Raw genomic sequence first — 26,911 nt, forward strand, 5'->3', positions numbered from 1 at the left:
GACCGTTAAGGGACTCACCTCGAAAGAGGTTTGCAATTCCACCTGTGACACTTCAAACACTGCAGTGGTGGAAATCAAAGGACAACATTTGTCAGGGAGCTCCCTTCCACCTACCTGTACCAACAGTGACGATCACAACAGATGAGTCTTTATGGGGTTGGGGGGCCCACATGGACGCTCTGTTTGTGGGGGGCCCTTGGCCTTTGAAATTGACTCATTGCCATATAAGTTACCTGGAATTGCTGGCAGTTCATTTTGCTCTTCAATCCTTCCCACCCCATGGTGGCGGGGAAGGTTGTTGCTCTGCTTACGGACAATACCACTACCCTTTGTTACATCAACAGACAGGGAGGGACAGTTTCTCGACGGCTCTGTGCGCTGGCACTGGAACTGTGGTCGGAGTGCCTGGACCACAACATATTTGTGAAGGCAGCGCATCTCCCAGGGGTGCTCAACCTGCAAGCAGACTCCCTCAGCAGGGGTGCGGCTTCCCCGTACGAGTGGGAGATACAGTGGCGCTTCCTTCAACTCGTGTTTCAGCTCTGGGGGTATCCTCAGGTGGACGTCTTTGCCACAGCCGAGAACCGGAAGTGTCCTCTGTTCTGCTCCAGAGGGGGCTCGGATCCAGAGTCGTTGGGAGACGGTCTGCTGTTCCCGAGGAAAGGTCGGTTCCTATATCTGTTCCCACCTCTGCCACTATTGACAAGGGTGGTCAACAAGATCGCAAGAGAGAGACCATGCTGCATCCTGGTGACTCCGTGGTGGCCTCGGAAGAACTGGTTCCCGATCTTGCTCCAACTGGTGAGGGGGGTGTTCTACCAGTTTCTGGCGGAACTGGATCTTCTGTTAGTTAAGGACGGTCATGTATTCCATCACAACGTGCCCCACCTGAAGCTGACAGCGTGGTTCATCGACCCTGTGAGTTCTCCAGCAGAGTCCAACACGTTTTCCTGAATAGCAGGAAGCTGTCTACCCGCGCTTCTTATGATAGGAAGTGGCGGAAGTTTCTTCAGTTTTTAGTTGATCCTACAGTTTCGCCCCAGAGGGTGGGACTGCTGGTTATTTTTGAGTTTTTGTTATCTCTGGTGGATGCTGGCCTTGTTTTTTCCTCCATTAAAGTTTATCTGGCGGCAATATTTGCATTCCATGAACCAGTGGAGGGGCATTCAGTTTTTGCACACCCTCATTCTAAGAGATTTTTGAAGGGTTTGCTTAAGCTTCATCCTCCTTCGAGATCACCCCCACAGTTGTGGGATTTGACTCTAGTGTTGGACAGGCTGACTCGGCGTCCTTTTGAGCTGATGGCCACATGCTCGTTACAGCTCCTATCTTGGAAGACTGCTTTTTGGTAGCCATCACATCAGCACGCCATGCAGGGGAGCTCACGGCTATGTGTTGTGACTACCCATATTTAGCTTTTCAGGAGTCTGGAGTGTCCTTAGCTCCTGATATTTCCTTTCTCCCCAAGGTGGTTTCTCAGTTCCACCTTAACTTAGAAGTTTGGTTGCCCACGTTTTATCCTACACCTTCCTCGGATGAGGAACATAGGTTGCATGCTTTAGATGTTAAGCATGCCTTATTGTTTTATTTGAGTCGCTCCAAGAGTTTTCGTAAGGACCAGCATCTTTTTGTTTCTTATGCTGCTCCTAAGTTAGGTTCCAGAATCTCGTTTCAGCGGCTTTCAAAATGGCTCACTAAGACTATTAAACTGTGTTACTTGATGGCTAAGAAGCCGTTACCTGGGCCTATTCGTGGACACTCTACAAGAGCGATGGCGACGTCGGTGGCGTTCCTGAAAGGCGTTTCTCTGACGGATGTTTGCAAGGCTGCCACCTGGTCCTCTCCGCATACCTTTATGAAGCACTACGTGCTGGACGTGCATGCTCAACAGAGGACTCGTCTGGGAGCTGCGGTGCTGCAAGCTGTTTCTTCCGGTTGACCGTCTTCCCGCCTCCAGGTATGTCTTGCTTGCTAATGTCCCATGAGTGTGAAGCACAGAGACCACGAAGAAGATAGACAGGTTGCTTACCTGTAACTGTAGATCTTCAAGTGGTCATCTGCGCATTCACACTACCCGCCCTCCTTCCCCACTGCTGACGGTCCCCCTCCAGTAGGGGCTTCCAGCGGTCAGGAAGGAACTGGCGGGATCCTTGCGCTGGCGCCGGTGAGCATGCGCACTGGGATGCCCACGCATGCCCATTGGTGCCGAGCGCAAAAAAATCCCGGGCTTTTTAGGTACCAATTCGGGGATCGGCGCAAGCACTCTATCCCATGAGTGTGAATGTACAGATGACCACTCGAAGATCTACAGTTACAGGTAAGCAACCTGTCTATCTGCCTTATAATATGGGCATATGAAAAACATGTGCTCTGTAGTCAACCTCAATTAACGGGTAAGTACAGAGCCTTTCTGTGTGTGTTGTATGTTGCTTACGACGACACTCTGTATTAATGATCCCCAAAATTTCTTTGACAGCCTTGCTCAGATCCTGCAACTGAGTCGATCCATCTCCCGGTGGGCCTCCCTCTTTTCTACTGCCTGCAACTTTTCTGTGATTGGTTTTTCCAGCAAGCCTTCTCAACTTTAAACAGGACATCTTTCTCATATGCACCTCCAACATTTCTTTCTTTCCTCCCGCCATCTAAAATATTTTCATAACACTTCTTCTATGCATGAAGCAGCTTCTAGAAATATATAGCAAATTCAAAGACATTATCATCTAGAAACTACTTAAGATGACGCTTCCATCCTAGACCCTTGCCAGTCCGGCTTTCGTCCAGGTCACGGGACGGAGACAGTGCTGGTCGCCTTGGCAGATGACCTCCAGCGGCATCTGGATCGAGGTGGTGTGGCGGTGCTGATGCTGTTAGATCTGTCGGCTGCGTTCGACACGGTCGACCATCGGCTACTGACTCGCTGACGTAGGGGTTAGGGGGTCAGCTTTACAATGGCTCTCCTCCTTCCTCGAGGGTCAGGGACAAAGGGTGGCAATCGGGGATGAGCTGTCCCAGAGGCGTACACTAGATTGTGGGATGCCTCAGGGAGCAGTTCTCTCACCGATGCTATTTAATATCTATATGCGCCCCCTTGCCCAGATTTCCCGGAGGCATGGGCTTGGGTGTCACCAATATGCAGATGACACCCAGCTCTATCTGCTAATGGATGGCCAGCCTGACTGCGTCCCAGGGAATTTGGACCTGGCACTGCAGGTCGTGGCAACTTGGCTAAGGCTGAGTGGGTTGAAGCTGAATCCAACGAAGACAGAAGTCCTTTGCGTGGGTCGGGGCGCTTTGGGGAGGGAAATACCTCTCCCGGTTTTTGACGGGTCAAAAGCTTGGGAGTTCTACTGGAGCCTTCACTATCAATGGAGGCCCATATAGCAGCCACTGCTAAGTCAGCCTTCTTTCACCTAAGGCCGGCAAGGCAGTTGGCCCCCTTCCTAGAGCATCAGGACCTAGCAACAGTGATTCATGCAACGGTCACCTCGAGATTGGATTACTGCAATGCTCTCTACATGGGGCTGCCTCTGTGCCGAACCCGGAAGCTGCAGCTGGTGCAGAACGCGGCGGCTAGGCTGTTATTGGGGCCCCCAAAATGGGAGCACGTACAGCCAGGGCTGTGCGGACTGCACTGGTTGCCAGTTACATACCGGAGTCATTACAAAGTGCTGGTTATTACCTTTAAAGCCCTATATGGCCGAGGACCTGCCTACCTGAGGGACCGTCTTTCCCCATATGAACCCCAAAGATCACTGAGGTCAGCAGGGAAGAACCAACTGACTATCCCTGCGCCGAAGGAGGCAAAACTACAGAGCACTCGCACGCGGGCCTTCTCTGTTGTAGCTCCACACCTATGGAACCAGCTCCCGGAAGAAGTGCGGGCCCTGCGGGACTTTGAACAGTTTTGCAGGGCCTGCAAGACCATCCTCTTTGGGATGGCCTTCACCGATTAAAAAGATAGAGGGACCTGCCTAAGTGACTTTCACCATCTGTTGAAATAGCACCAGAATGTTAATTTTAGTAATTTTAGAATCTTAATTAAACTGTTAAACTAGCTATTGCTTTTAAATATTTATTGTATAATTTACTGTATTTGATTTGATGTTGTTAGCCGCCCTTAGCCTGCTTCGGCGGGGAGGGCGGGATATAAATAAAATGATTGATTGATTGATTAAGATGGTAGATATTTTTTCCGTATAAATCAGGCAGCTATTCATGCCCAGTAGATCAAGAGCAAGCCAGCCCATCACTTTAAAGCTATCAGTACATTCTGGCCCATAACATTCTGCTGCCCTGACCCGAATGGCCCAGGCTAGCCCAGTCTCATCTCAGAAGCAAAGTAGGGTCAGCCCCAGACAATACCTGCATGAGTGACATCTAATGAAGTCTAAGGCTGCTATGCAGAGATAAAGGTAAAGGTAGTCCCCTGTGCAAGCGCCAGTTCTTCCCGACTCTGGGGTGATGTTGCTTTCACAACTTTTTACAGGATGGTTTGCCGTTGCCTCCCCAGTCATCTTCACTTTCCTCCCAGCAAGCTGGGGACTCATTTGACCGACCTCGGAAGGATGGAAGGCTGAGTCCACCTTGAGTCGGCTACCTGAACCCAGCTTCTGCCAGGATTGAACTCAGGTTGTGAGCAGAGAGCTTGAACTGCAGTACTGCAGCTTTACCATTCTGCGCCACTGGGCTCTTATGCAGAGATAGACAATGACGAATCATATCTGTATGTCTCTTGCCCTGAACTCGATGGTCCAGGCTAGCCCAATCTCATATCTCAGAAGCTCAGTCTCATCAGAGCTCAAAACCTAAGCAGGCCAGCCCTGGTTAGTACTTGGATGGGAGACCACCAAGGAAGCCCAGGGCTGTGATGCAGAGGCAGGCAATGGGAAAACCACTTCTGCTCGTTTCTTGCCTTGGAAAAGCTCCACAGGGTCACCATACGTTGGCAGCAGCTCGATGGTACTTCTGTCTCACAAGACTCCTCAGAAATGCCCCTTGAAATAGAGTTGCAGTGTGAAGCTGGAGATCAGCCAGGGAGGGCTGAAATGGCTTAACATCACTAGTCCATCTGTCATCCTCAAGTACACTTTAATGAGCAGTCACTAAGCTTACTCTGTATGCCGTTGAATTTTTTCATAGAGATGGATGAAACTCTTGTTTTGTGGCATTTTTCTCCCCTCTCTCCATATACATAACTCCTGGCTGAGACTTCATTTCATGCATCTAAGGAAATGGGCTCTAAAGCTCAGGCTTCAGTCAATCATTTAGTCCTCAAGCCAGTATTGTGTAGGGATTAGAGTATCAGGGAGACCCAAGTTCAAATCCCTGCTCTGCCAAGAAAGCTCGTTGGGTGACCTTGGGCTGCTCACACAGTCTAACCTACCTCACATGGTCCTTGCGAGGATATAAAGGAAGAGAGAATGACATAAGCCACTTTGAGTCCTCATTAGGGAGAAAGGTGAGACATAAAAGTAAATAGATAAGGAGCCTCAAGGTTTCTTTTTGTATTTTCTTTTTCTTCTTGTAAGAATTTAGGGGAAGGGTCTTTGGCTGTTGTGGCCCTTAAAACTCCCTGACTTTTTGTATCAGTCTTGGAAGGTATCTGATGGATTTAGCAGGTGTCTGGTGACTTTTCCTCAGATCAGTGTGGCTCTGCAATGGTCTGTTAATTCTACCAATGTTAGATGATGCTAGCTTTTTATTTTTAGTCTGTTTTATATCGTCAGGCACTCTCAGTGAGTGGCAAACACAACCTGAGAATTCTTTAGTGCTTCCGTCAGAGCATATCCTTTGTCAGCATTGGAAACCCATCCCAGCTCCGCTGCTGTTCTCAACTTCTTGGCCAGACCGAGAGTCATGCAGTTGCATTGAAACTGAATTCCATTGTATCTGTAAAGGTATTCCATTATATCTGCAAATCTCTGCCCTCTGCTGTTCCTTGTGGGGATTTACTGTTAAAAATCAGGCGTGGGGGGGGGGGGCACGAAGAGAAGAAGACTGCAGATTTATACCCCGCCCTTCTTTCTGAATCAGAGTCTCAGAGCGGCTTACAATCTCCTATATCTTCTCCCCCCACAACAGACACCCTGTGAGGTGGGTGGGACTGAGAGGGCTCTCACTGCAGCTGCCCTTTCAACGACAACTCCCTGTGATAGCTATGGCTGACCCAAGGCCATGCTAGCAGGTGCAAGTGGAGGAGTGGGGAATCAAACCCGGTTCTCCCAGATAAGAGTCTGCACACTTAACCACTACACCAAACTGGCTCTCTCCTGTATCTAAAAATGATAGTAAAACACCCTGGACCTGGATAATCCAGGCAAGCTCGATCTTGTCAGACCTCAGAAGCTACGCAGGGCTGACCCTGGCAAGTACTTTGATGGGAGACCTCCAAGGGCTGGAACGCAGAGGCAGGCGATAGCAAGCCACCTCTCTGAAATGTCCCAACCCCACAAGGGGTTGCCAGAAGCCAACTATGACTTCCAGGTGTGCTTGCTCGTTCACACACACACAGAGTGGCTGTCCCCTCCACAAAATACAGAAACAGCAAAATAAAGCTGAGAGTAAACCATGATAATAAAACAAGGGAAACGAAGAAGCAAGAACAAAGTGCTATGGAAGATCATTCACCAAATCACGCAACTAGTTGGTGCACATTTTTGATAGTTAGGTATGAGTTTACAAATATGGGAATATTGGTGTAATAACAGATGCCTTCTAAAAAGATTGCCCGTGTATAAAATATATTTCTACTTCATATATCTCGACCCTTATTAATCCTCATAGTCCTTTGAGATACGTGGTGATAGGATATGCTGCGGAGGTGGAATTGACATAATGGGGCCCAAAGTCCATCAGAAAATCCATAGTTGATCTGGGGTTTAAACCCTGGCAACCTCCCAAGTCTAAGCCCAAATTTCTGCTGTAGCACTTCCTTGTAGCAGTCTCAGTTATGGAAATTTGACGGTGTTTGATCCAAAATTTCCAAAAAGTCTGGTTCAGTGGATGAGTTAAAGCTTTGACTCCTATAATGTCATGTAATGGCTTATATGTCCCCACAAACTGCAGTTTGTTAAAGAACTGCAGTTGGTTAAAGTTCTCTAATTCAGACATTGGGACAAGTTGCAGTTATAAACTAAGGGCTTCCCATTTTAGGGAATCTTCTGTTGGAGGAGGACCAGGAGGGAAGAGGGGGAACATGGCTTATTCCTAACATCTGAATGCAGTAATTGTTTTTTTCCAGAAATGAACATCAAAATCTGGTTCATTAAATGTGGTCCAAGATTATGAAGGAGCATAGCCAAAACCATGGACTTAATCAGGTGGCTTGAAGAATTGTTTGACCTTTCTTCAGGCATTTGCTGCTGTTGTGGTTTAGGTGCACAAAGAACCTATCAGAGACGGGAATCCTTTAGTTGGGGAAAACAAGAGAGTGCTGTGGTCTCCCAGGTGTTTCCCAGCCTTGGCACTTGAAAAGCAGCTGTGCCGTCAGCATGTTTGTTTCACATCATGACAAAGTTGTGCGTGTACAGTAAGCAGAGTGGCTGTCCCCTCCACAAAAGTTCTCATTCTTTGCTTGAACAATCCAGTTGTGCAGTTAAAGTGCAACTCAGACAAATAAGAACATAAGAAGAAGCCATGTTGGATCAGGCCAGTGGCCCATCCAGTCCAACACTCTGTGTCACACAGTGGCCAAAAAACCCCAAGTGCCATCAGGAGGTCCACCAGTAAGGCCAGGACACTAGAAGCCCTCCCACTGTTGCCCCCAAGCACCCAGAATACAGAGCATCATGTGCCCCAGACAGAGAGTTCCAATGATAAGCTGTGGCTAATAGCCACTGATGGACCTCTGCTCCATAGCTCTGCCCTGAAATACATTTGAGTACACTTTACTGAATTTGGCGTCTATCATCCTGACATTGGGAGTGGGGGAGGATGGAGGTGAAAGGGTGCTGAATCCAGAGCTACGAGATGTCTGTGTGATAAGGAGTGGGAAAGGTGAGATATGGAACTAAAGCCCTGACCACTGGAAGATCCCCCCACTCTTGCAGTGCTGTCCTAAGCGAGTCTGTTCAGTGATACTTCCTCCTAAGACCCTTTTCTAGACTTGCATGGTTGGTCACTGGACTTTCAGCAAACTTTACGCAAGACACCTCACATGCAACCATGTGGGTAATTGATTAGGGACTGGTCAGTCCTGCTGTTTATAGCTTATTTTAAAGTAGGATCCCATTATGTAATTTTGCACCATTTAACATGTCATGTTAACACTTGTGTTCTGTTTCAGTTCTTTCTGGTTGGTTCCCGGGTTCTGCAATCCTGCAGCCTTGGTTATTGAATGTCCCATTTTGTTGATTGTGCTGACTCAGTACACGTAATCTGCCTCGAAACCCTGTGAGAAAGGTGGACTAGACATCTTGTAAATAAACACAAATAATTCACGAAAGCTTACACTATGGCGCATCTAAGGTTGCCAGGTCCCCTTGTCGCTCCAGTGGGGGGGATTCAGGGGGGGTTCTGAGATGTGCCCTACATGATGATATCTCCCAGAAGTGATATCATCACGTCAGGGGCATTGCACAGTGACACTCTAGTTTTTGGACAAAGCTCTATGGTAAAACCAGCTTCAAACCATTGAGTTTTGCCCTCAAACCAGAGCATCACTGCACAGTGTCCCCCAATGTGATGGCATCACTTCCGGGTGATGCCATTGTGTCAGGGACGTCATGCAGTGACATCGCTGTTGGAGGGTGGGGAGAAGCCCTGAAAACTGGGGGGACCCCCACCAGGACTTGGGGACTGGCAACCCTAAACACATCTGTCCCTCTTGAAGTCCCCACGAGACCCTGCTTTTGACAGTGACTGACTGAGATGGGCATACCTCTAAAAAAGAAATGTGTGCCTTGTTATATGTGAAAGCTCAGATTCAGCAGAGATGTCAGGCTTTGTTCCAGGTAGAAAGTTCCGTGCTTAAAGGACAAAGCTATGGGGATATGAACTAATACAGTTATGCACATTATTCATTCCTGTGATAGTCCTTTTTGGGCTTCTGTAGCTTTAAAAAGTGTAACAGGGAAAAGAGCACTAGAACACAGTGGTTGCGAAAAAGAAAATGGACATGAGAGCTGCCAAAGATTATTCTCTCCTTCCTTTATTTTCTGTAATAGTTGATTCGTTTGGCAGGTCAGGCCAAAGATTGTTCTCTCTGTTTCGCATGGAACTGCAAAGGGGTAGCTGTGTTTAAGTTTGCTGTAGCAAAATAAAACAAAAAAACCAGTGGCGTCTTAAAGAGGAACAACTGTGTATTTCAGCATGAGCTTTTGTGTGTCGTAGCACACTTCCCCAGATATGTGGAAGGAGGTATGTGGAGGGACATAACCCTGAGATCTGTGAAATCCCTCCCCGTATTTCCCTCTGCATATCTGATGAAGAGAGTGGCAGCCCTCAAGCAAAGGCATTTCAAGGGGAAATTACAATGGGAGATGGCTGAACTTTTGAGTTCATTCAGGAGTTCAGAACAATTATATTACCTTACTACAGTTGCTGATTTTCATCCCCCTCTGCTCTTATCAAGCTGATTACAATACGCATAGTACCTCTGCATCCTTTACAAGCCCTCTTTACAACACCCTTCCCATCTTCTGACTAGGAGAAAAGGACTCGGAGATCTCCATTCCAACTCTTGTCGGGTGAAGGGATCCTGGCCTGGGCAGCCCAGGCTAATCTGATCTCATCAGGTCTTGGAAGCTAAACAGGTTAGGCCTTGGTTAGTTTTTGGGTGGGAGACTTCCAAGGAGTACCTGGGCCGTAATGTAGTGGCAGGCAACAGCAAACCGCCTCTGAATGTCTCTTGCCTTGAAAACCCTACTGGGTCACCATAAGTCAGTTGTGACTTGATGGCACTTGGCGCTACTACCGCCACTGACAAACGGGCAAATTAACAGTTAGGCCAAGTAGGCACTAGCCTATAGGCCCCCATACCTTTAGGGGCCCCGGGCGGCTTTTTCCCCTGGTTTTCCCCCCTGGTTGCAACCCTCCTAGCCTGCACGTGTAGCCAGCAACTGAGCCACCCTTTGCCTGACCTGCCTGGTGCAGCTGATGCTGGCGTTGTCGCCAAGTTTGCCTCTCTCTGCCTCTCCTCCGCAGCTTTGGCAAAGAGGATTTTGAGAAGGTGCCTGCAGGCTGCAGTAGGGACCACAGCTGACGGAGTGGCCGCTCCAATTCCGAGATAATCCGCGAGGAGGCCCCCAAGATTTTGACTGCCTAGGGACCTCCACAGGGTTTAATCCAGCCCTGCTGACGAAGGGAGTTTTGACTCTTGAAAGCTTATACTCTGAAACTCCTGTTGGTCTCCGAGGCGCTCCTGGATTCAAATTTATCAGAGGAAGCGAGCTCTGGCTCAGGAAGCTCTCAGTGAAGTCTTTAAGGGGCTGCTGGACTTTGTTTTATTCAGGTGCAAGTGCCCTCTTCAGGACACAGGCGTCAAGAGGACATGTGAGAATTCCGCAGGCCGACGGCTCAGAATATTCGAACAAGCAAACCACCTAAGAGAGCTTGATTAGAAGAATGACTAGAAAAGGGCCCGCAGTTCCTTCTGCTCCTGCAGACGTCTGAAGTCTTTCTGTCCTGTTGCTCTTTACCCATCTTCCTTTCTCTGTCTCTTTTCTTCCTGTACCCCCACCCCCTTCCTCAACCCCCTCCCCCTGTTTTATCTCTTCAGATCTAACTGGCTTAAACCTTGCTGCGGGAGGCGAGCGGCTGTCTGGCAGGTATTTTTGCTCAGTGCGAGTCTCAACAGTTTCCTGGTAGCCTGTGTAGTATTGGTGGTGATTCTGCTGACTCTGGAACTCCTAATAGATATAAAGCTCCTCCAGTGTGAGTAGCAGGCTTTTCTTTTTCCTGAAACTTTTGGTCAAATTTAGATGTGATGTTCAGGCTCACAGGGTGGGTTGGGGGCTCTAGGTTTGTCATAGAAATACCCTATAGAATATATGACTTGTGCGCTGTTCAGAATGTAGGGAGTCCCTGGGGTCCTGTAGATCGATTTCCAAGGCCAAAGTAATGTTATCTGCCGCTTCCCTCTGCCTGCTCCCTTTCATGTGTGCATTAGTATGTTTTCCATGTGGCACAGGCATGGAGCTCTTAACGGATCTTTCTTTAACAGGATGTAGTCTGTGCACCGAGAGAGCGTGAGTTGTTTGTAAAGGATAATGCCAATGTTTGGGTTTGAAAGCCCAAGACCAAACCCAACCAAGGCTGTTGTTAGGGAAATGGGTACAGGGAGGTGTCAAACCAATGGCGTTCGGCCTTTCGTATCTTAACAGTCCAACAAAACTCTGTGAAAGACCCTGGGTCCCACTGCGCTAGAAACCAGGCTTGCCAAATTTCTTGCCATGACACAGATGCAGCAGTGTCACTTATGGTTCCCCCACCAACGACACTCTAGGAATTCCCCCAATTTCTATGGCCTTTACCATAGAGATGGGGAGGATTCTTGAAGCGTCACACCACTGTTCCCACCTCAGCTTTGTTACAGCTGTCATTTCGGAAAGCCTTAAAACTGGCTTTAAAATTGAAAAATGATATCTCTATACATAATTTGGGTGGGCGGTTCTTGTTTGCAAAGGCAGCTCTTCAGGCTGCAGTTTAAAGACACAGAAGCAGTTCTTCATAACATCAGAGAAGCCGTGTTGGATCAGGTCAGTGGCCCATCCAGTCCAACACTCTATGTTACACAGGTGCCCATCAGAAGGTCCATCAGTGGCTCCAGAAGCTCCTCCCACTTTCCCCCCTCCCCTTCCAGGGACCAAGTTGCTATGGGTTACTACTCTTTGGAATGACTGTATGTTACGAGTTCCCATTTATCCAGACTGCTGTTTTATCTTTTAACATGCTTGTTTTCCAAAATGTTTGAACCTGTAGCATATTGGAGATTTCCTTATAGTCGTGTCTGGTGTAAGAAACGCTGAAAAAACAAACATGAGTAAATAAAGGGGGCAGGGGAAACCCAACCAGGACTGATTTAAAGCAGATTTTAATCTTCTGTGTCAGAAATTAGGAATGATCTAGACTCTTGTATTGTGCGCTGTCTCTATTTTTCCCAGCATGCAGAGTGTTCCGTTAGCTGTTTATTGCAATATGTGCCCAACATGATTTAGATGGTAATGCTTAGAACTGCAGTTAGTGTTTAAATGAATAAGAATTTCTTTACCATTGACTGTTACTGTTGCCCGTCTGGGAATAATATCATACCTGAAATAATGCCATATCTGAAAATCTGTTGCTATATCCGGGCATTTAGCACCAGGTACATGGACCAATTTCCTTGCTTTTGTTTCCCTCAAGCTCCCCTCCTCCCCCCCCCCCCCCTTCGCAAACTCACATTTAAGCCTAGTGTGTGCCACAATTGTTTTCTGCAGCCAGGACTGAGTGGTGTGAAAATGCCCCCAGGGCAGAGAGCAGCTTCACGTTGTTAAAGGGTCGAGTGGTTTCCTGTGGTGGTGGTGGTAGGGGCGGGGGCTAAAGGAGATGGTTTTGCTGGTCATGGGATCATAACATTAGAGCCCCCCTTCGCATCTTTTTTGTTGCCAGTAGAACTGAATGGAATGAATAGTAAAGCCATAGGTTCTGGTGACTCCTAGGTAACCATGTACATGATAAAAACAAGTGAGAGAAAAGGGGAAACATTTGCACTTAATGAATATGGTAATGAGATACTTTATAATGAGACCAGACCAAATGTGTAGTTTCACTTGAACTTGTCTATCAGAGTATTTGTTGGACATATTCTACTGAATTCCAAAGTTAGCACTTCCTGTCTGCCTTAAAGAACAGGTGTGATACTGCAGTGTTTCTTTGAGGGTCATTAATACACTGGCTCCCAACCATTTTGGTATGGTGACCCACAAGTCCAAATTTACTTGGTATGGTGACACATCCAAGGCTAGCCCAGGTTTTTTGGCAGTCTTGGCAAACTGTGACTTTGGCACCCATCTAGTTCAGCATTTCACGTTCTGCACTGGTTAACTTGATGTTTTTGAGAAACCAGGAACATCTCACAAATTGTGCATTGCTCCCACTGTGAACCCCAAACTAGTAGCATTCCAGCATACACATCCTTTGCATATGGAGGTGACATTTCACCCTTCGACCACCGTCTCCTTCTATTGCACCCTCTAATCCCCACCAGAAATCTAAGAAACTCACTCTAGTAACCATCAAGATACATGTTACTGGACCAAAATGTATATACAGTGAAGGAAAAAACCCTAATACGTGACATATGTTTCCAGGATCAGCTCTTAGTTTCCAGGATACAAAAGAGAGTAATAGAATGGATATTAGGGAGGTCTGACCCAGGACACACTTTGAGAGGTTTTGTGATCCACTTTTGGCTCCCAACGCACAGCTTGGGAAACACAAATACATCAAACACCATCAACTGTACATGTACCAGCCTTTGTTAAGAGAATATAAGAATATAAGAGAAGCCATGTTGGATCAGGCCAGTAGCCCATCTAACACTCTGTGTCACAGTGGCCAGAACCCAGGGGCCATCAGGAGGTCCACAGTGGGGTCAGAACTCCAGAATTCCTCCTACTGTTGCCCCCCCAAGCACCAAGAATACAGAGCATTTCTGTCCCAGACATAATGTTCCTTCTATAACTTGTGGTTAATAGCCACTGATGGACCTCTGCTCTGTGTATATCTCCAATCCCCTCTTGAAGCTGTCTATGTTTGTAGCCACCACCACTTCCTGTAGCTGTAAATTCCATGTGTGAATTACAATTTGGGTGTTCACATGCTGTGCCAAAGCAGTGACAACACCCAGCTGTCTACATACATTTTCTCATGATCTGTGCAGAGTTCTAGACATACATTTGTGTTCTGTTCTTGCATCTGTTCATAGTAACGCCATAGGTTCTGGTCACTCCCTGGTTCCAGGTGACCAAGTACATGGTAAAAACTGGTGACCCTGGAAGCCGATCCCCATTTAAATTTGGGGATACGTGGTAGAACACACAGGTGCACAAATGCATACGCAGCTGGCTCTTGCTTGCTAGATAGGGGTAGAAAAGTTCAGATCATGAAAGTTTTGTGAAAATCCACCATCTTTTATGCTTACGTGAAGTTGGAAAAGGGCTCTTTAAACAGATGAGACTCTGAGGTATCTGCAGTATGGCTAGCTTATCTTTCAGGCTCAGAAATAACTTCAGGTCAATCTGCTTTTTTGCAGATCCCTTTTGGGGGGGTTTCCAAAGAATGGGAAATTTTCTGTGCCGTTCTAAGCAAAGTTACTCCTTGACTTAGCTTTGTCTAGAATGGCACCGTTAGTGTGTTGTGAAGTATATGTCAAATACACTGTGCTTCTACCCCCCCCCCCTGCTACATTTTAAAGCAAGTATTCATAAATACACTAGCTGTCATTGGGGCTGAAATTTAAAAACGGCCTCTGTGCAAAGGCATTGAACTTGCGATATATACACAAAATATTTTGTTAAAATAATTCAGTTATACCCTAGCAACAAATGATTTTAAAAATATGAAACGGTAAGAATGACTTTGAGCTCTCCTAGGTGAACCTGTATCAGGAAGAAGCTCTGTTTTCTTTCCTGGCTCGCTTCGTGCCTTTCAGAAAAACTCAAGATTTGCACAGACCGAAACCGTGCGAAGGACTGAAGCAGTCGGTTCTTTTTAATTAGGAGGCTTTTAGAAAGGGTTTTCTTGCATAGTTGATTTTTAATTAATCGTGCCTCTGCTCTTTGGTACGCCTAACAACATCCTAGCAGGGAAGAACAAACCTCTAGGTCCTGGAATCTGTTTATAACTTTTTGGCATTGTGTATGTCTTTGCGTGAACCACTAGTGGGCAGCCAGGCAATAGCTCATTCCTGGATTTCTTCCAGTGTAATGGTTAGATGGCTTCCATGCAGCGTTTGCCCTATTGCTTGATCAATCACAATGTTACAGAAAGGGTACAGCTTAGCTGGGGGTGGGGGGTGGGAAGAGATTGTGCTCTTAAGGGACCAGGGACTATGAACAAGAATTCTGGGTTGTTGTTTTTTAAAGGTGTCATTAAACTTTAATTGAGGTACTTCTATCTGTTGAGTTTCCTATTCAGTCTAAATGGTTAATATGTTTTCAGCAAAAGCCTGGTGCTTTGAAGGGCTGCCAATGTCTAAGGAGAGCCTGGAGTTCTGGAATTACAACTGTTCTTTAGACTACAGAGATTGGTTCCCTTGAAGAAAAATGGCTGCTCTGGAGGGTGGACTCTAATGTGGCATTATACCCCACTAAGGTCCGTTCCCCAAACCCTTCCCTTCCCAGGCTTCATATCCCCCCCAAAAAATCTCCAGGAATTTCTCAAACCAGAGCTATAGGAGGAGGAAGGAGGAAAAAGGGGAGGGGTGGAAGAGACAACATCTGTTCAAACTTGCTCCTAAGCTGTTTTGTCTCACGGGAGCTTATCATTATATAGCAAGAGTCAGATGTGTTTTCCATCACCTGCTTGTGTTGGCAGCTAGAAGCTTACGGATGTGACTTTCACACATTGCAAAAGTCAGACCAGTGCTCATCTCCCGAGGGGCCCTTTGCACTGTGTAAAAACACACTAGTGAATCTGGTGGGTGGTAAGCAATATGCTTTTTTTAAAAAAAGGAAAACCCCAAGATTACTGTGTTCACCCACATCAGTGATGTGTGTATTCTCCAGGACTAAAAAAATACATTAGTCTGGAGACTGACTTTTTAAAAAAAATCCAAAAGCAATGTTGTCCCAGAACAAACTGATAAAGCAAGGTTCTGCCCAGCGCAGACATAATTTTGACACCCCTGCAAGCCACAGCTTGGGGCCTACCTTAGGTAAACTCCCTGTTCCATGCCACTGTGCATAATAACACAAGAAAAGCCCTTCTGGATCAGGCCAGTGGTCCATCTAGTCCAGCATCCTGTCTCACCAGTTCCTCTGGAGGTCCAACAACAGGGCAGAGAGAGGCAAAGCCCTTCCCCTGATATCACCTCCTGACTCTGGGATTCAAATGCTTAGTGCATCTGAATGTGGAGGTTCCTTTTTGTCGCCATGGCTAGTAGCCACCAACATGCTTATCCTCCATGAATCTGTCTAATGCCTTTCTTAAAGTAAGTACAAAGTCTTTCTCCTCTCAAAGTCTTAAACTTGGCTTTGCATTATGTACGCAGCAGCGCTAACTACGATTGCTGCTAATCGGGGTTCTTCACCAGGTTTTAAGGCAGGGATTGGAGTAGGCTTGCAAACCCTAGTTTAAGAAGCCAGGATAGTGTAGTGATTGAAGTGTTGGGCTAAGACGTGGGAAATCCAGGCTTGAATCCCTGTTCTGCCATGGAAGCTTGCTGAGTGACCTTGGGCCACTCACATGCTCTCAGCCTCACCTTCCCCACAGGGTGGTGTGAGGATAAAATGGAGGTGAGGAGGTAAGTGCTTCGGGACTGCATTGGAGAGAAAGATGGGATATAAATAAAGTAAATAAATGATAAGGAACTGGGCTAGCCACAGATGTGGAGGAGGAGGAGGAGATTGGATTTATACCCCACCCTTCACTCAAAGTGTCAGAGCAGCTTACAATCTCCTTCCCTTCCTCTCCCCACAACAGACACCCTGTGAGGCTAGCGGGGGTGAGAGAGCTCTGACAGAAACTGCTCTTGAGAGAATAGCTCTGCTGAGAACTTGTGACTGACCCAAGGTAACACCAGCAGCTGCATGTGGAGGGACAGGGAATCAAACCTAGTTCTCTCATATTAGAATCCACACACTAAGCCACTAATACCAAACTGGCTCCCGGTAATGCAGTACTTCAGGAAAAGGTGGGATGAAGAAGAGAAATTCATGCTGGGGAGAGGAGGGTGGGGCAGCTGAGGCTGGCTCTCAGATGGAAGCGAGTAAGTCTGTATTTGGTCTAAATGGGTGGTTTTTCTCCCAGTTTGCTTCCCAGTAGCTTTGATTCCCCAGTCCTCCACTAGCAGCCAACTGGGTGATCTTGGGTCAATTACATTTCTTTCAGAGCTGTTTTCTCAAGAGCAGTTCTCTCAGGGAAGGAGCTTGTAAACTGCTCTGAGACTTTGAGTGAAGGGTGGGGTAAAAATCCAGTCTCCTCCTCCTTTTTTCTGTAAACAAATGAATCCCATGTATATATTTCTAAGTTGGTACTAACAGTTTGCTACTTACATGGTTGTATCTGTATTGAGTAGGGACTCCTTTCAAGTTTACTCAAAAGAAATTGCACTGAAATGGATCAGATAAAGCTTTTGCATGGTTTGAAACTTTAGAATATGAAAATAGAACAAACATTTTACTTTCCTGTAAAAATAGCCAGTTTTTAATTTTGCTTACTGATGTAAGATTGCAAAAATACATCTAGAACAAGGAGCTTGGAAGATTTGCAAAATAAAAGCCCATCTCACAATGTTCACATTCTGATTTGGTGGTTTGCCAGTAGCTTGTGATTCACTGCCGAATGACTCGCCGCCAAGGGCGAAGGCCGGATATTCCCCATCAACCGTATGGATCCTCTCCGGAGGCTGCCAGTTAAAGGAAGACATTCGGCTGAATATATTTTGTCCAATTTTTTTTTCCAAATCATTCCCCTCCATTTCATGTTTGGAGGGGGTATGTATTTTCCTAAACGGAGGTTTCAAAAGACATTCACTATTTAGTTATGCAGAGCTTAAATGTGAGTTTGGGTTTGCTGGCATGCAAGCCAGTTGCTTGGACTATATTTCTAAATTTTGTGCGCACACTGTGCATACTTCTCTGCAGCCTGGTTAAAAAGTGTGTGTTGACAAGCATGTGCAGAGTTCACTTCTGTGATTGTTTCTTAGCCCCACAACCAAAGGTTACATTCCTCAGTACCAGCCATTTGTGCCCTTGGTATTTGAATGGTTAAGCACAGCATGTATATGCAACATAAAAACTTGGCTGCTGGGAAGACTAAAACTGTCCTTCATTATATTGTGTCAATTGCAGTTTCGAGCGCATCTCAGTTTGCTGGAGTTATTCACTGGATCAGTCTAGTTATCCTCTCTGTATTCTTTTCAGAGGTAAGTGGATTGTATAGTAAAGCATGTAGGCAATTGAACAAGTCAGTGACTTTCTAGGAGAACCTGTGTTGATTGCATAGCTGGTCAAGTATCCTGTTTTCAATTTGCTCACATTTTCAGGGCAGCAGAGGTGCATAGTAAGTTCTTGGCATGGTTTCAAACCTGACATCTCTTTGAATGTCTGCACCTGTAGAATCGGGAAGTTTGTAGCAACAACCCCAAAGGCAGCAGAGAGGAAATCTGTCCGTTATCTGGGTAGGGTTGCCAATCCCCAGGTGGGGGCAGGGGATGCCTCAGTTTGGAGGCCCTCCTCCCGCTTCAGGGTCATCAGAAAGTGGGAGGGGGGAGGGAAATGTCTGCTAGGCACTCCATTATTCCCTATGGAGACTGGTTCCTATAGGGTATAATGGAGAATTGATACATGGGTATCTGAGGCTCGGGGGGGGGGGGCTGTTTTTTGCAGCATGGCATCTGATTCCTCTCCTTAAAACACCCTCCAAGTTTCAAAAAGATTGGACTAGGGGTCCAATTCTATGAGCCCCAAAAGTAGGTGCCCATATCCTTCATTATTTCCAAGGGAAGGCATTTAAAAGGTGTGCAGTCCCTTAAATGTGATGGCCAGAACTGTCTTTGGAATACAATTATGTTTGTAACAACCTTGCTCCACCCCCAGTGTCTCCTGGCTCCACCTCCAAAATCCCCAGATATGTCTTGGATTGGACCTGGCAACCCTATATCTGGGGCCTTTCTACACAATTAGTTTTTTTGCTTCAAGAAGTGTACATTTACTTACATTGGTTACTCACAATCAATTTGTGTTTTGGTGTGTGTGTGTGGGAGACAAGCAACAGTGTCTTGTTCCAAGCAAGTATGATGCTATATCCTGCTTGTGTGGTTCTTGTTCTGAATGGGATGGGATGTGGGTCATGGGGAATATTCTTTTTTTAAATCTTAACCAGATTGGGGGAATGGTTGCCAACCATAAGGTGGAGCCGGTTTTGACAGACACCTAGTGAAACAGCAGTGTGAGACACCATGATGTCCTTTCCAGGTACAAAACCATAAGTTATCACCACATTGGATGGCACTCAGGGATTTCCCTGAAGCTCTGTGGTAAAAAATCATAGAGACTGGGGTAGTTCCTAGAGAACTGTGTGACATAGCCCTGTCACTTCCAGGTTCTACCAAGGATGGGGAGTACCAGCAGGGCGTTCCTCACTCCTAGTGGGTGTCTGGAAACCAATTTCTCATATCCCTATATCTCTTTGATAAACAGATGCTTTTACATCTGTCTTCAGACCACAGAAGTGAGTTCCCCTAAAGAAAATAGCTGCTATGGAGGGTGGCCTCTGGCATTTACCATGCTGAAGTCCCTCCCCAAACCCCACCATCTCCAGGTTCCCCCTTCCATGAACCTCCAGGTATTTCCCAGTCCAGAGCTGGCAACCCCAACTGGGGGCATGCTGCTCTGGTTTCTCTGGGAGAACTTTGTTTTTGTAACCCATTCGCTGTTAACTCCATTTTTTGTTTGCTCCTCCTTTATCGCAGAGTCATTATCTACATCCATCCCTTTGTTCTTTCTCTCCATGCTCTAGCAAAGTATTCCTTTCTTCCCTCTTCCAGAAGTTTCAAAGACAGTTTGCAGTGTGGCATGTGTGGGAGGAGGAGTGTACTTTTAGACCCATTAGGCATCAGAATTTTTCTCTGCAGTTTGGGAAACTACCACAGCAGGATTCCAGTGGAGTAGCTGGACGTGTCAGTCTGTTGTAGTGAAAACAAAACAGAAGAAAATGTGTCTGTTGCCAGACTTAGAGATGCATTTTGCAGGCTAAAACACTTTCTCTGCAATATCTCACAGCATATGCCTTTTGTATTTCATGGTGTGTGTGTGTGGGGGGGTGTTTCTATGTAACAAAGCCCACCTTTTGGATATGCTGCATTTTTTATTTACTTTCAGTAAATCAAATGTAGTCCATCTTCTAATTTTTGTTTGTCCCCTTAAAAAATAGGATGGAATGAAATACGCAGATAATATGGTCTTCAGCCAGTAGCTTGCATGGGTTAGTGAATAGTTGCATGAAGGTGACACAGGGCATTTTCATAAGTTATTGGCCCAGGTACAGTGGTGTTGGGAAGCTGGGTCTCCCCCCTGCCCCCCCCCCCAAATGTTTTCCTGCTTTTATACATCATCAGGATGCATTTGTGCATCTCCTGGGCTTTCTCCTATCTTTCTCAAACTTGCTTTGGCCCAGAGTTTTGGGAAAGATCACAGTAAAGTCTGGATGGCTGCCACATAAATGGGAAAATCTGAATTTCCCACCCACCAACCCCGTCCTCATGGCCACCATTTCTTTTGCTGCCACCCAGGGTAGGGACTATTCACTTTTTAAATCAAAACTAGGGTATTCACATCAACTTATCATTGTAACTATAGGAATAACCAGTATAACAAGTTCTCTGAATTCTTAGCTTCTATTAAAGTCTTCATCGATTTTTCTTTGTGGAGATATGAGGGAAAGGGTGGCTGTTTGCAACTGAGTGGGCTAGAGACTTACTGTTTTGTTTTTTAAAACATGAAAGCTGGTAATTCACAGAACCTGTTGTGCATGCCGTTATAGTGATAGATTGGTATAAAGATATTATTAACGCCTTTTTAGAATTGCAAACGCCTTGGTCACCTAGCTGAGAGAGTTGGCTGCTGCTGGGGGATGGAGCACGGAAACCCGGCATGTGAAATTGCCATTGTTGCCTTCCGACCTATTCTGACCTGTGGTAACTCCAGCAAGAGACTTTTGAGGCAAGGCAAAGCAGAAGGTGGCTTCAGCTGCAGAGCCTTCCTTGGCACCCTACTTTCCAAGTACTGACCATGCTTAGCTTCTGAGAGCTGGCAAGATTGAGCTATACCAGGGGTGGCCAAACTGTGGCTTTTATATATACTGAGTAAATCATGAAGCCCCACCACCCTGTTGGCCAGCTTGGAGAAGGCATTTCTCTCTTTAAATCACTTCTCCAAGCCAAGTCAGCCAGCAGCTTGGAGAATGAATTTAAGATTAAAGTTGCTTTCTTTCCATCTCTCCCTGCCTCCCCCCCCCCCCGTCTTCCTTCCTTCTTTCCTTCCTTCTTTTTCTTGCAGCTCTCAAACATCCAGCATTGATTCTATGTGGTTCTTATATTAAGCAAGTTTTGACCACTGCTGGGCTATACCATACTGCCTCCCCTCCCCATGTACAAACCACAACAGACAGACTTCCCCATAAAACTCCCCAGAGCAAATGTCAAGAGATGCTCTTTGCTTTGGCCCAATCATTTTGAGATGCTTTCTGACAAACCTCCCACCTGCCTCTCTTTTTTCTCTGTTGTGCTTGTGATGTTTTATCAGCTTGAGATAGGATAACTATGGCAGTGCCTTACTCGTAAGTTGCTATGAAATGTACAAAGCTGATTGAGCCCTCCCCTCCCCACCCCCCCGCGTCCCTTGCAGAATATCTATTTTTTTTTTGTCTTGTTTCGTTGAAACTTCCCTGAGCTGATTTCCTCATGGGCTGAGGCAAAACGGAGCGTCTTGGGAAGGCTAGAGAAGATAATATGCAAGTGTACAGATGAGCTTCTGAATAAGATCATGGAGCATCCTGGCAATTCTCTGTGGAGTACAAAGAGTGGGACATAAATCACAATGTTTATTGATACATTATGTTTCCGCTCGCTCCATTCTCACTGGAAGTGTCGGAAATGGGCATGTAGAACAGAAGGATGGGTCTCTGGAGCTTACTAGAGTGCTTCCTCCAGTGGGTACCAGAATTATAGCCTTGTCATGCTTACTTATCCATACTCTTGCCCAATTACCCTCACCTCCACTGACCTCCCCACCCTCTGTTGTCCCTCTAAACATCTTTAGATTGTATTTTCCTTGACAGAAGAGCCTTGCTGGGTGGGATCACACAAGAGATTTGGTGGGGCATTATCCTGGCTTTGAAAAAGCTGGCTTTCTTTGATCTGTACTGTGGCATTCACACAGCCCTTGCCCTGCTGCTAGGAGAGGCACTGGACATGCATGCAGAAGAGCATTCACGCTGCTCATACGCATCCTGGGTAGGTTCATCACACACCCGGCCGTTCAGACAGCTGGAAAACACACTCTACATATGTTTTAGAGGTTTGCTACCAGGAAGTACCTGATCCCAGCCCATCCTAAGATGGGGTAGGTACGGTCAGGACTTGGGCAGATGTGCATGTGTGATTGCACAAATTAAATTCGTATGGGAGGCATAGCTAGGTCAGGCCAGATCTCTCATGTGATCGCACCCTCTGTTTCCTTCCTTCCTTCCTTCCTTCCTTCCTTCCTTCCTTCCTTCCTTCCTTCCTTCCTTCCTTCCTTCCTTCCTTCCTTCCTTCCTTCCTTCCTTCCTTCCTTCCTTCCTTCCTTCCTTCCTCCCTCCCTCCCTCCCTCCCTCCCTCCCTTCCGAAACAATTCTCCATGGCTTTCTTCCTTCCCATGACAGTTCCAGGTGGGTAGCCATGTTCTTCTGTGGTAGCAGAGCAGAAAATGCGAGTCCAGTAAAATCCAAGATTTCCACAGTATAAGCTTTCAAGAGTGAACGCCCTAGTATTTGACCAAGGGAGCTTTGACTCTCTAAAGCTTATACCCTGGAAATCCCATGGGTCTTTACAGTCCTAACTGGACCCAGATCTTGCTGTTTTAAGACAGTTGTTCTCAAACCATGGGTCATGACCCAACATGTGCAACATTACAGGTAGGTTGCACAGCTCAAGTTCTTGAGTTGGGAGAACACACTGTGAACCAGGTGAGGCCCCCTCCCACTCTTCCTAGCAATAAGAGAAGAAAGGGCCGCATCTTGGGTTGCCAACCTTCTGATGGGACCTGGAGATCTCTCACTATTACAGTTGATCTCCAGATGACCAAGGTTAGTTCTCTTTGTACTCCGCAGAGAGCCAATTTGGTGTAGTGGTTATGTGTGCGGACTCGTATCTGGGAGAACCAGGTTTGATTCCCCACTCCTCCACTTGCACCTGCTGCAATGGCCTTGGGTTAGCCATAGCTATTGCAGGAGTTGTCCTTGAAAGTGCTGCTGCTGTGAGAGCCCTCTCAGCCCCACAACAGACACCTCATAGGGTGTCTGTTGTGGGGGGAGAAGATATAGGAGATTGTAAGCCGCTTTGAGTCTGATTCAGAGAGAAAGGCGGGGTATAAATCTGCAGTTTTCTTCTTCTTCCTTGAGAACATGGCTGCTTTGGAGGGCAGACTCTGTAGCATTACACACTGCGGAGGTCCCTCCCTTCCTCAAATCCCGCCCATCCCAGGTTCCACCCCTTCCAAAAAAATACCAGGTATTTCCCAACCCAGAGCTAGCAATCCTAGCATATCCCCTCCTTCGTCACTATTCATTCCCGTGGGCTTGGCTCACTATCAGCCACCTCTACCCATTGCCTCTCCAGCCTCACACTACTGAGGCCTCGCAGCGCCATGGTGGTGGGGTTCCAAAAGGTAGAGTAAGCTTAGAAATCCATGAGGTTCTGCTGCAAAAAGCTCCCGGGTTTGATTCCCCACTCCTCCATATGCAGCTGCTGGAATGGCCTTGGGTCATCCATAGCTATCGCAGGAGTTGTCCTTGAAAGGGCAGCTTCTGTCAGAGCTCTCTCAGCCCCACCCACCTCACAGGGTGTCTGTTGTGGGGGAGAAGAAGATAAAGGAGATTGTAAGCCACTCTGAGACAGATTCAGAAAGAAGGGCGGGGTATAAATCTATGGTCTTTTCTTCTTCTTCTCCTGCCACAATTGCAAATGACAACCAATTGTGCCTTATGGAGGTCACGCTCCCTGAGCCTTGTGAACATCACCAGAGCACCTCTGGAGGTTAAGATGTAGCATGGGACAAAAAGCAAATCTGATAGCTGAAAAGGCCCCATGTCCAATCAATCTTCCCCTGTGTACCAAAGTGGCTAAACTTTATGTCCTGTCGGCTTTACCTGCAAGATTGTCGCAACAGGATATCAAGCCAATGAGTAAGGGGTTTAATTTCTCAAAAGTCAGGCGGACAAAGAACAACCGCTCCCTCTCTGGCCGCCTTGCTATTGAAACACTGATCAGAACCAAATGTACCAGGGCAGATTAATCCCCCATTAAAAATAACCTTTTTGTTGTTGTTGTTCCAGTACAAGCCATGAAGTTGGCCCCATGTGTCACCTAGGTCATAAATTTATATATTAGCTGGGCAAGCAGCAAAGCATATAGTTCTGTGTTATTACCAGACGTCTACTGAGGTGAGCTAATAACTATGGTTAAGCTGCACAGATGGTGGGAATACACAGGGCTGGCTCTGAAAAGAACTTGGCTAACTTTCCCCCCAGAAACTTGGTCTTGAAAAACAAGTGCTCTCTGCAGGACTGGGCAGTCAAGGGCCATCTTTCCTGCAGAGAGCCAGGACGTAGCAGCCGTGTGGCACAGAGCGCAAGGGAAGCGGCCAGCCAGGAGGGTATTTTTTTAATGAGAGGTGTTGCATTCTCAGCTTCTTTTCTCGCCCCCCTCCTCTCCGCTTTCTCACCTGTCGAGCAGGGTTTTAGTTATGCGTTTTTAAAAACACATTCAAAAGACAAAGAAGAAATCTATAGGGCATCCTTTCTGGCTAGTGTGTGAAGCAAATTGGAAACTGAATGGTTTTCCAGTGAAATTGTGCAGTAATGAGCCTCCAGTTTCTTTGTTGAAGTTTACACATGCAAACAGAAACTCTACTGTGCCCTTGTTGTTAGATCCGGGTGGGCAGCCATGTTGGTCTGAAGCAGCAGAACAAAGCAGGAGACAAGTTGCACCTTTAAGACCAACAAAGTTTTATTCAGAATATAAGCTTTCATGTGCTAGAAGCACACTTCATCAGACAGTAGTATGGAATGGCAAGCAGTCCTAAATATAAAGTGGGCAGTGAGTTAGTATGCAAAGTCATGGAAATGTGGGGTTTTTTTGGCAGATTAAAAGTTGGGGTTTGGCAATTTTTAGTTTGTGTTTCAGCCCAGTCATCACAAACTAACAATCACCAGACCCCAACATGTGATTCTTTCAATCTGCTAACAAGCATTTCCATGATTTTCATACTAATTCACTGCCCACTTTCTCTATATTTAGGACTGCTTGCCATTCCATCCTGTTGTCTGATGAAGTCTGCTTCTAGCACATGAAAGCTGGCCTGCTGAATGAAACTTTGTTGTTCTTGAAGGTGAAACTTGACTCCTGCTTTGTGCCCTTGTTGTGCAAATTTAGCACAACATAAAGATCACGCTAGATCTGGATCGTTTTTGAATCTAGCGATTCACACCCCTGCTACAGTCTTCTGTTCTAGATATCTTCAATCTACCTCTGTGTTTCTGTGCTAAGCTGTCAGATCTTGACACCAGATTTACTCACTCATTTCACAGGCTGTTGCTCCGCTGATGGAAGCAGCAATCCCTGTGAATCGTTTTTCAATTTTCTGCCACTCCAGTCCCCGGTGATCTTCCACCATCGGCAGCTGCATGTGAGCTCCCGTGCTCTTCTGACCAAGGCACTTTGCATGAAAGGTTTGGTGGTCTCATTTGTAGAAAGGGAAGAGGGCCCACAGCAAAAATTAATGTCTGGCACTGGTTCAGGCAGGCCCGTAGCTACAGGGGGGCCTGGGAGGAGCCCTTCAAATCCCCCTTCCAACTGTATAGCCCCTCCATCAGAGGGCCCTAAACCTGTCCCCTTTGCTCACCACCACTCTGAATAAGAAGTAGCGTTGCTGCTTTTCGCTTTTTCTCTCCCCTTCCCTAACACAGCGTGCAGAGCAAAGTGGGGGTGGGGGAGAGTCAAGAGGTCTCTGTCTCTCCAAGAGAGGGGTGCATAAGAAAGGAGTGGGGAGAGCAGAGCTGCTGTGACTGCCCAGGCAAAGGGGGGCTAGCTGGTGGAACTCAAAGCAGCTTGCAGTGCTAAGAGCCCAGGACCCCCCCAACCAACAAATCCTGCTGTGGGCCCTACCAAACATGAAATTCTGGCTACCGCCCTGGGTTCAGGTCTCTGTGACCTTTCTCGTCCACAAGGGAGAAGCGAGAAAGGAAATCTCTTATCATGTGTGTATTCATGGCTGGGGCAGGCATGTTACCCTTTGGCTGATCAGGATGAAGAATAACAGCTGCATTAACTCAGCAGCTCTGTGTTTCTAAGCTGAGGTTAAAGGTCATGCGGACGAAGCCTTAGATCGCAGATACGGGAATCATTAGCATAACATATGAAGGGATTGCAAGCCCTCTGCGTGGGTGGTATGCGACCCTTCTATTTCTGAGCCAGAGTGATGCAGGGGTTAAAAGTGTTAGATTAGGATCTGGGAGAACCAGGTTCGAATCCTCACTTGGACTTGGAAGCTCGCTTGAGTCAGTCACACCCTCTCTGCCTCACCTACCTCACAGGGTTGTTGTCAGGATAAAATGGAGGAGGGGAGAACGATGTAAGCCTGCTTTGGAGAGAAAGGCAGACGATAAATAAAGTAAATAAATACATTATTAAATATTCCTTTGGCATATACTTGCATTTTTTGCAGTATGCATTAGCAGAGTGGGTTTGTGTCAGTGATTAAACTGGGAAGACCGGATGACCCAAAGACACATGATAGAGGCCCCTAATGCTTAGGAGGTTTTCCTAGGTACACTGGGGTGTGTGTGTGTGGGATTAATTCACATTTTTAAAATGTGAAAATTGAGCATGTGCATTGCTCTTTGGAATTTTGCAGATAGCTGAATATGTGTTGAATTTAAGTGGGAAGAAGAGGGGAATTGTGTGTGTGTGGGGGGGGAGAGAATTGGTTTAGTCAACTTTCATAAGACT

General features: G+C 46.6%; 1 protein-coding gene across 1 annotated transcript in view; it reads left to right on the plus strand.

The window, feature by feature from the left end:
• TMEM266 (transmembrane protein 266) overlaps positions 1-26,911 on the plus strand; it is a 101,447-nt gene that overhangs the window by 18,389 nt on the left and 56,147 nt on the right. The window contains exons 3-4 of the mRNA XM_060260066.1: positions 10,718-10,872; positions 17,994-18,067. Of these exons, the coding sequence (XP_060116049.1) occupies positions 10,718-10,872; positions 17,994-18,067 (229 nt within the window). The remainder of the gene's footprint in view (positions 1-10,717; positions 10,873-17,993; positions 18,068-26,911) is intronic.

This window comes from Heteronotia binoei, chromosome 19 (genome assembly GCF_032191835.1).
Source record: "Heteronotia binoei isolate CCM8104 ecotype False Entrance Well chromosome 19, APGP_CSIRO_Hbin_v1, whole genome shotgun sequence".
Lineage (NCBI taxonomy): Eukaryota > Metazoa > Chordata > Lepidosauria > Squamata > Gekkonidae > Heteronotia > Heteronotia binoei.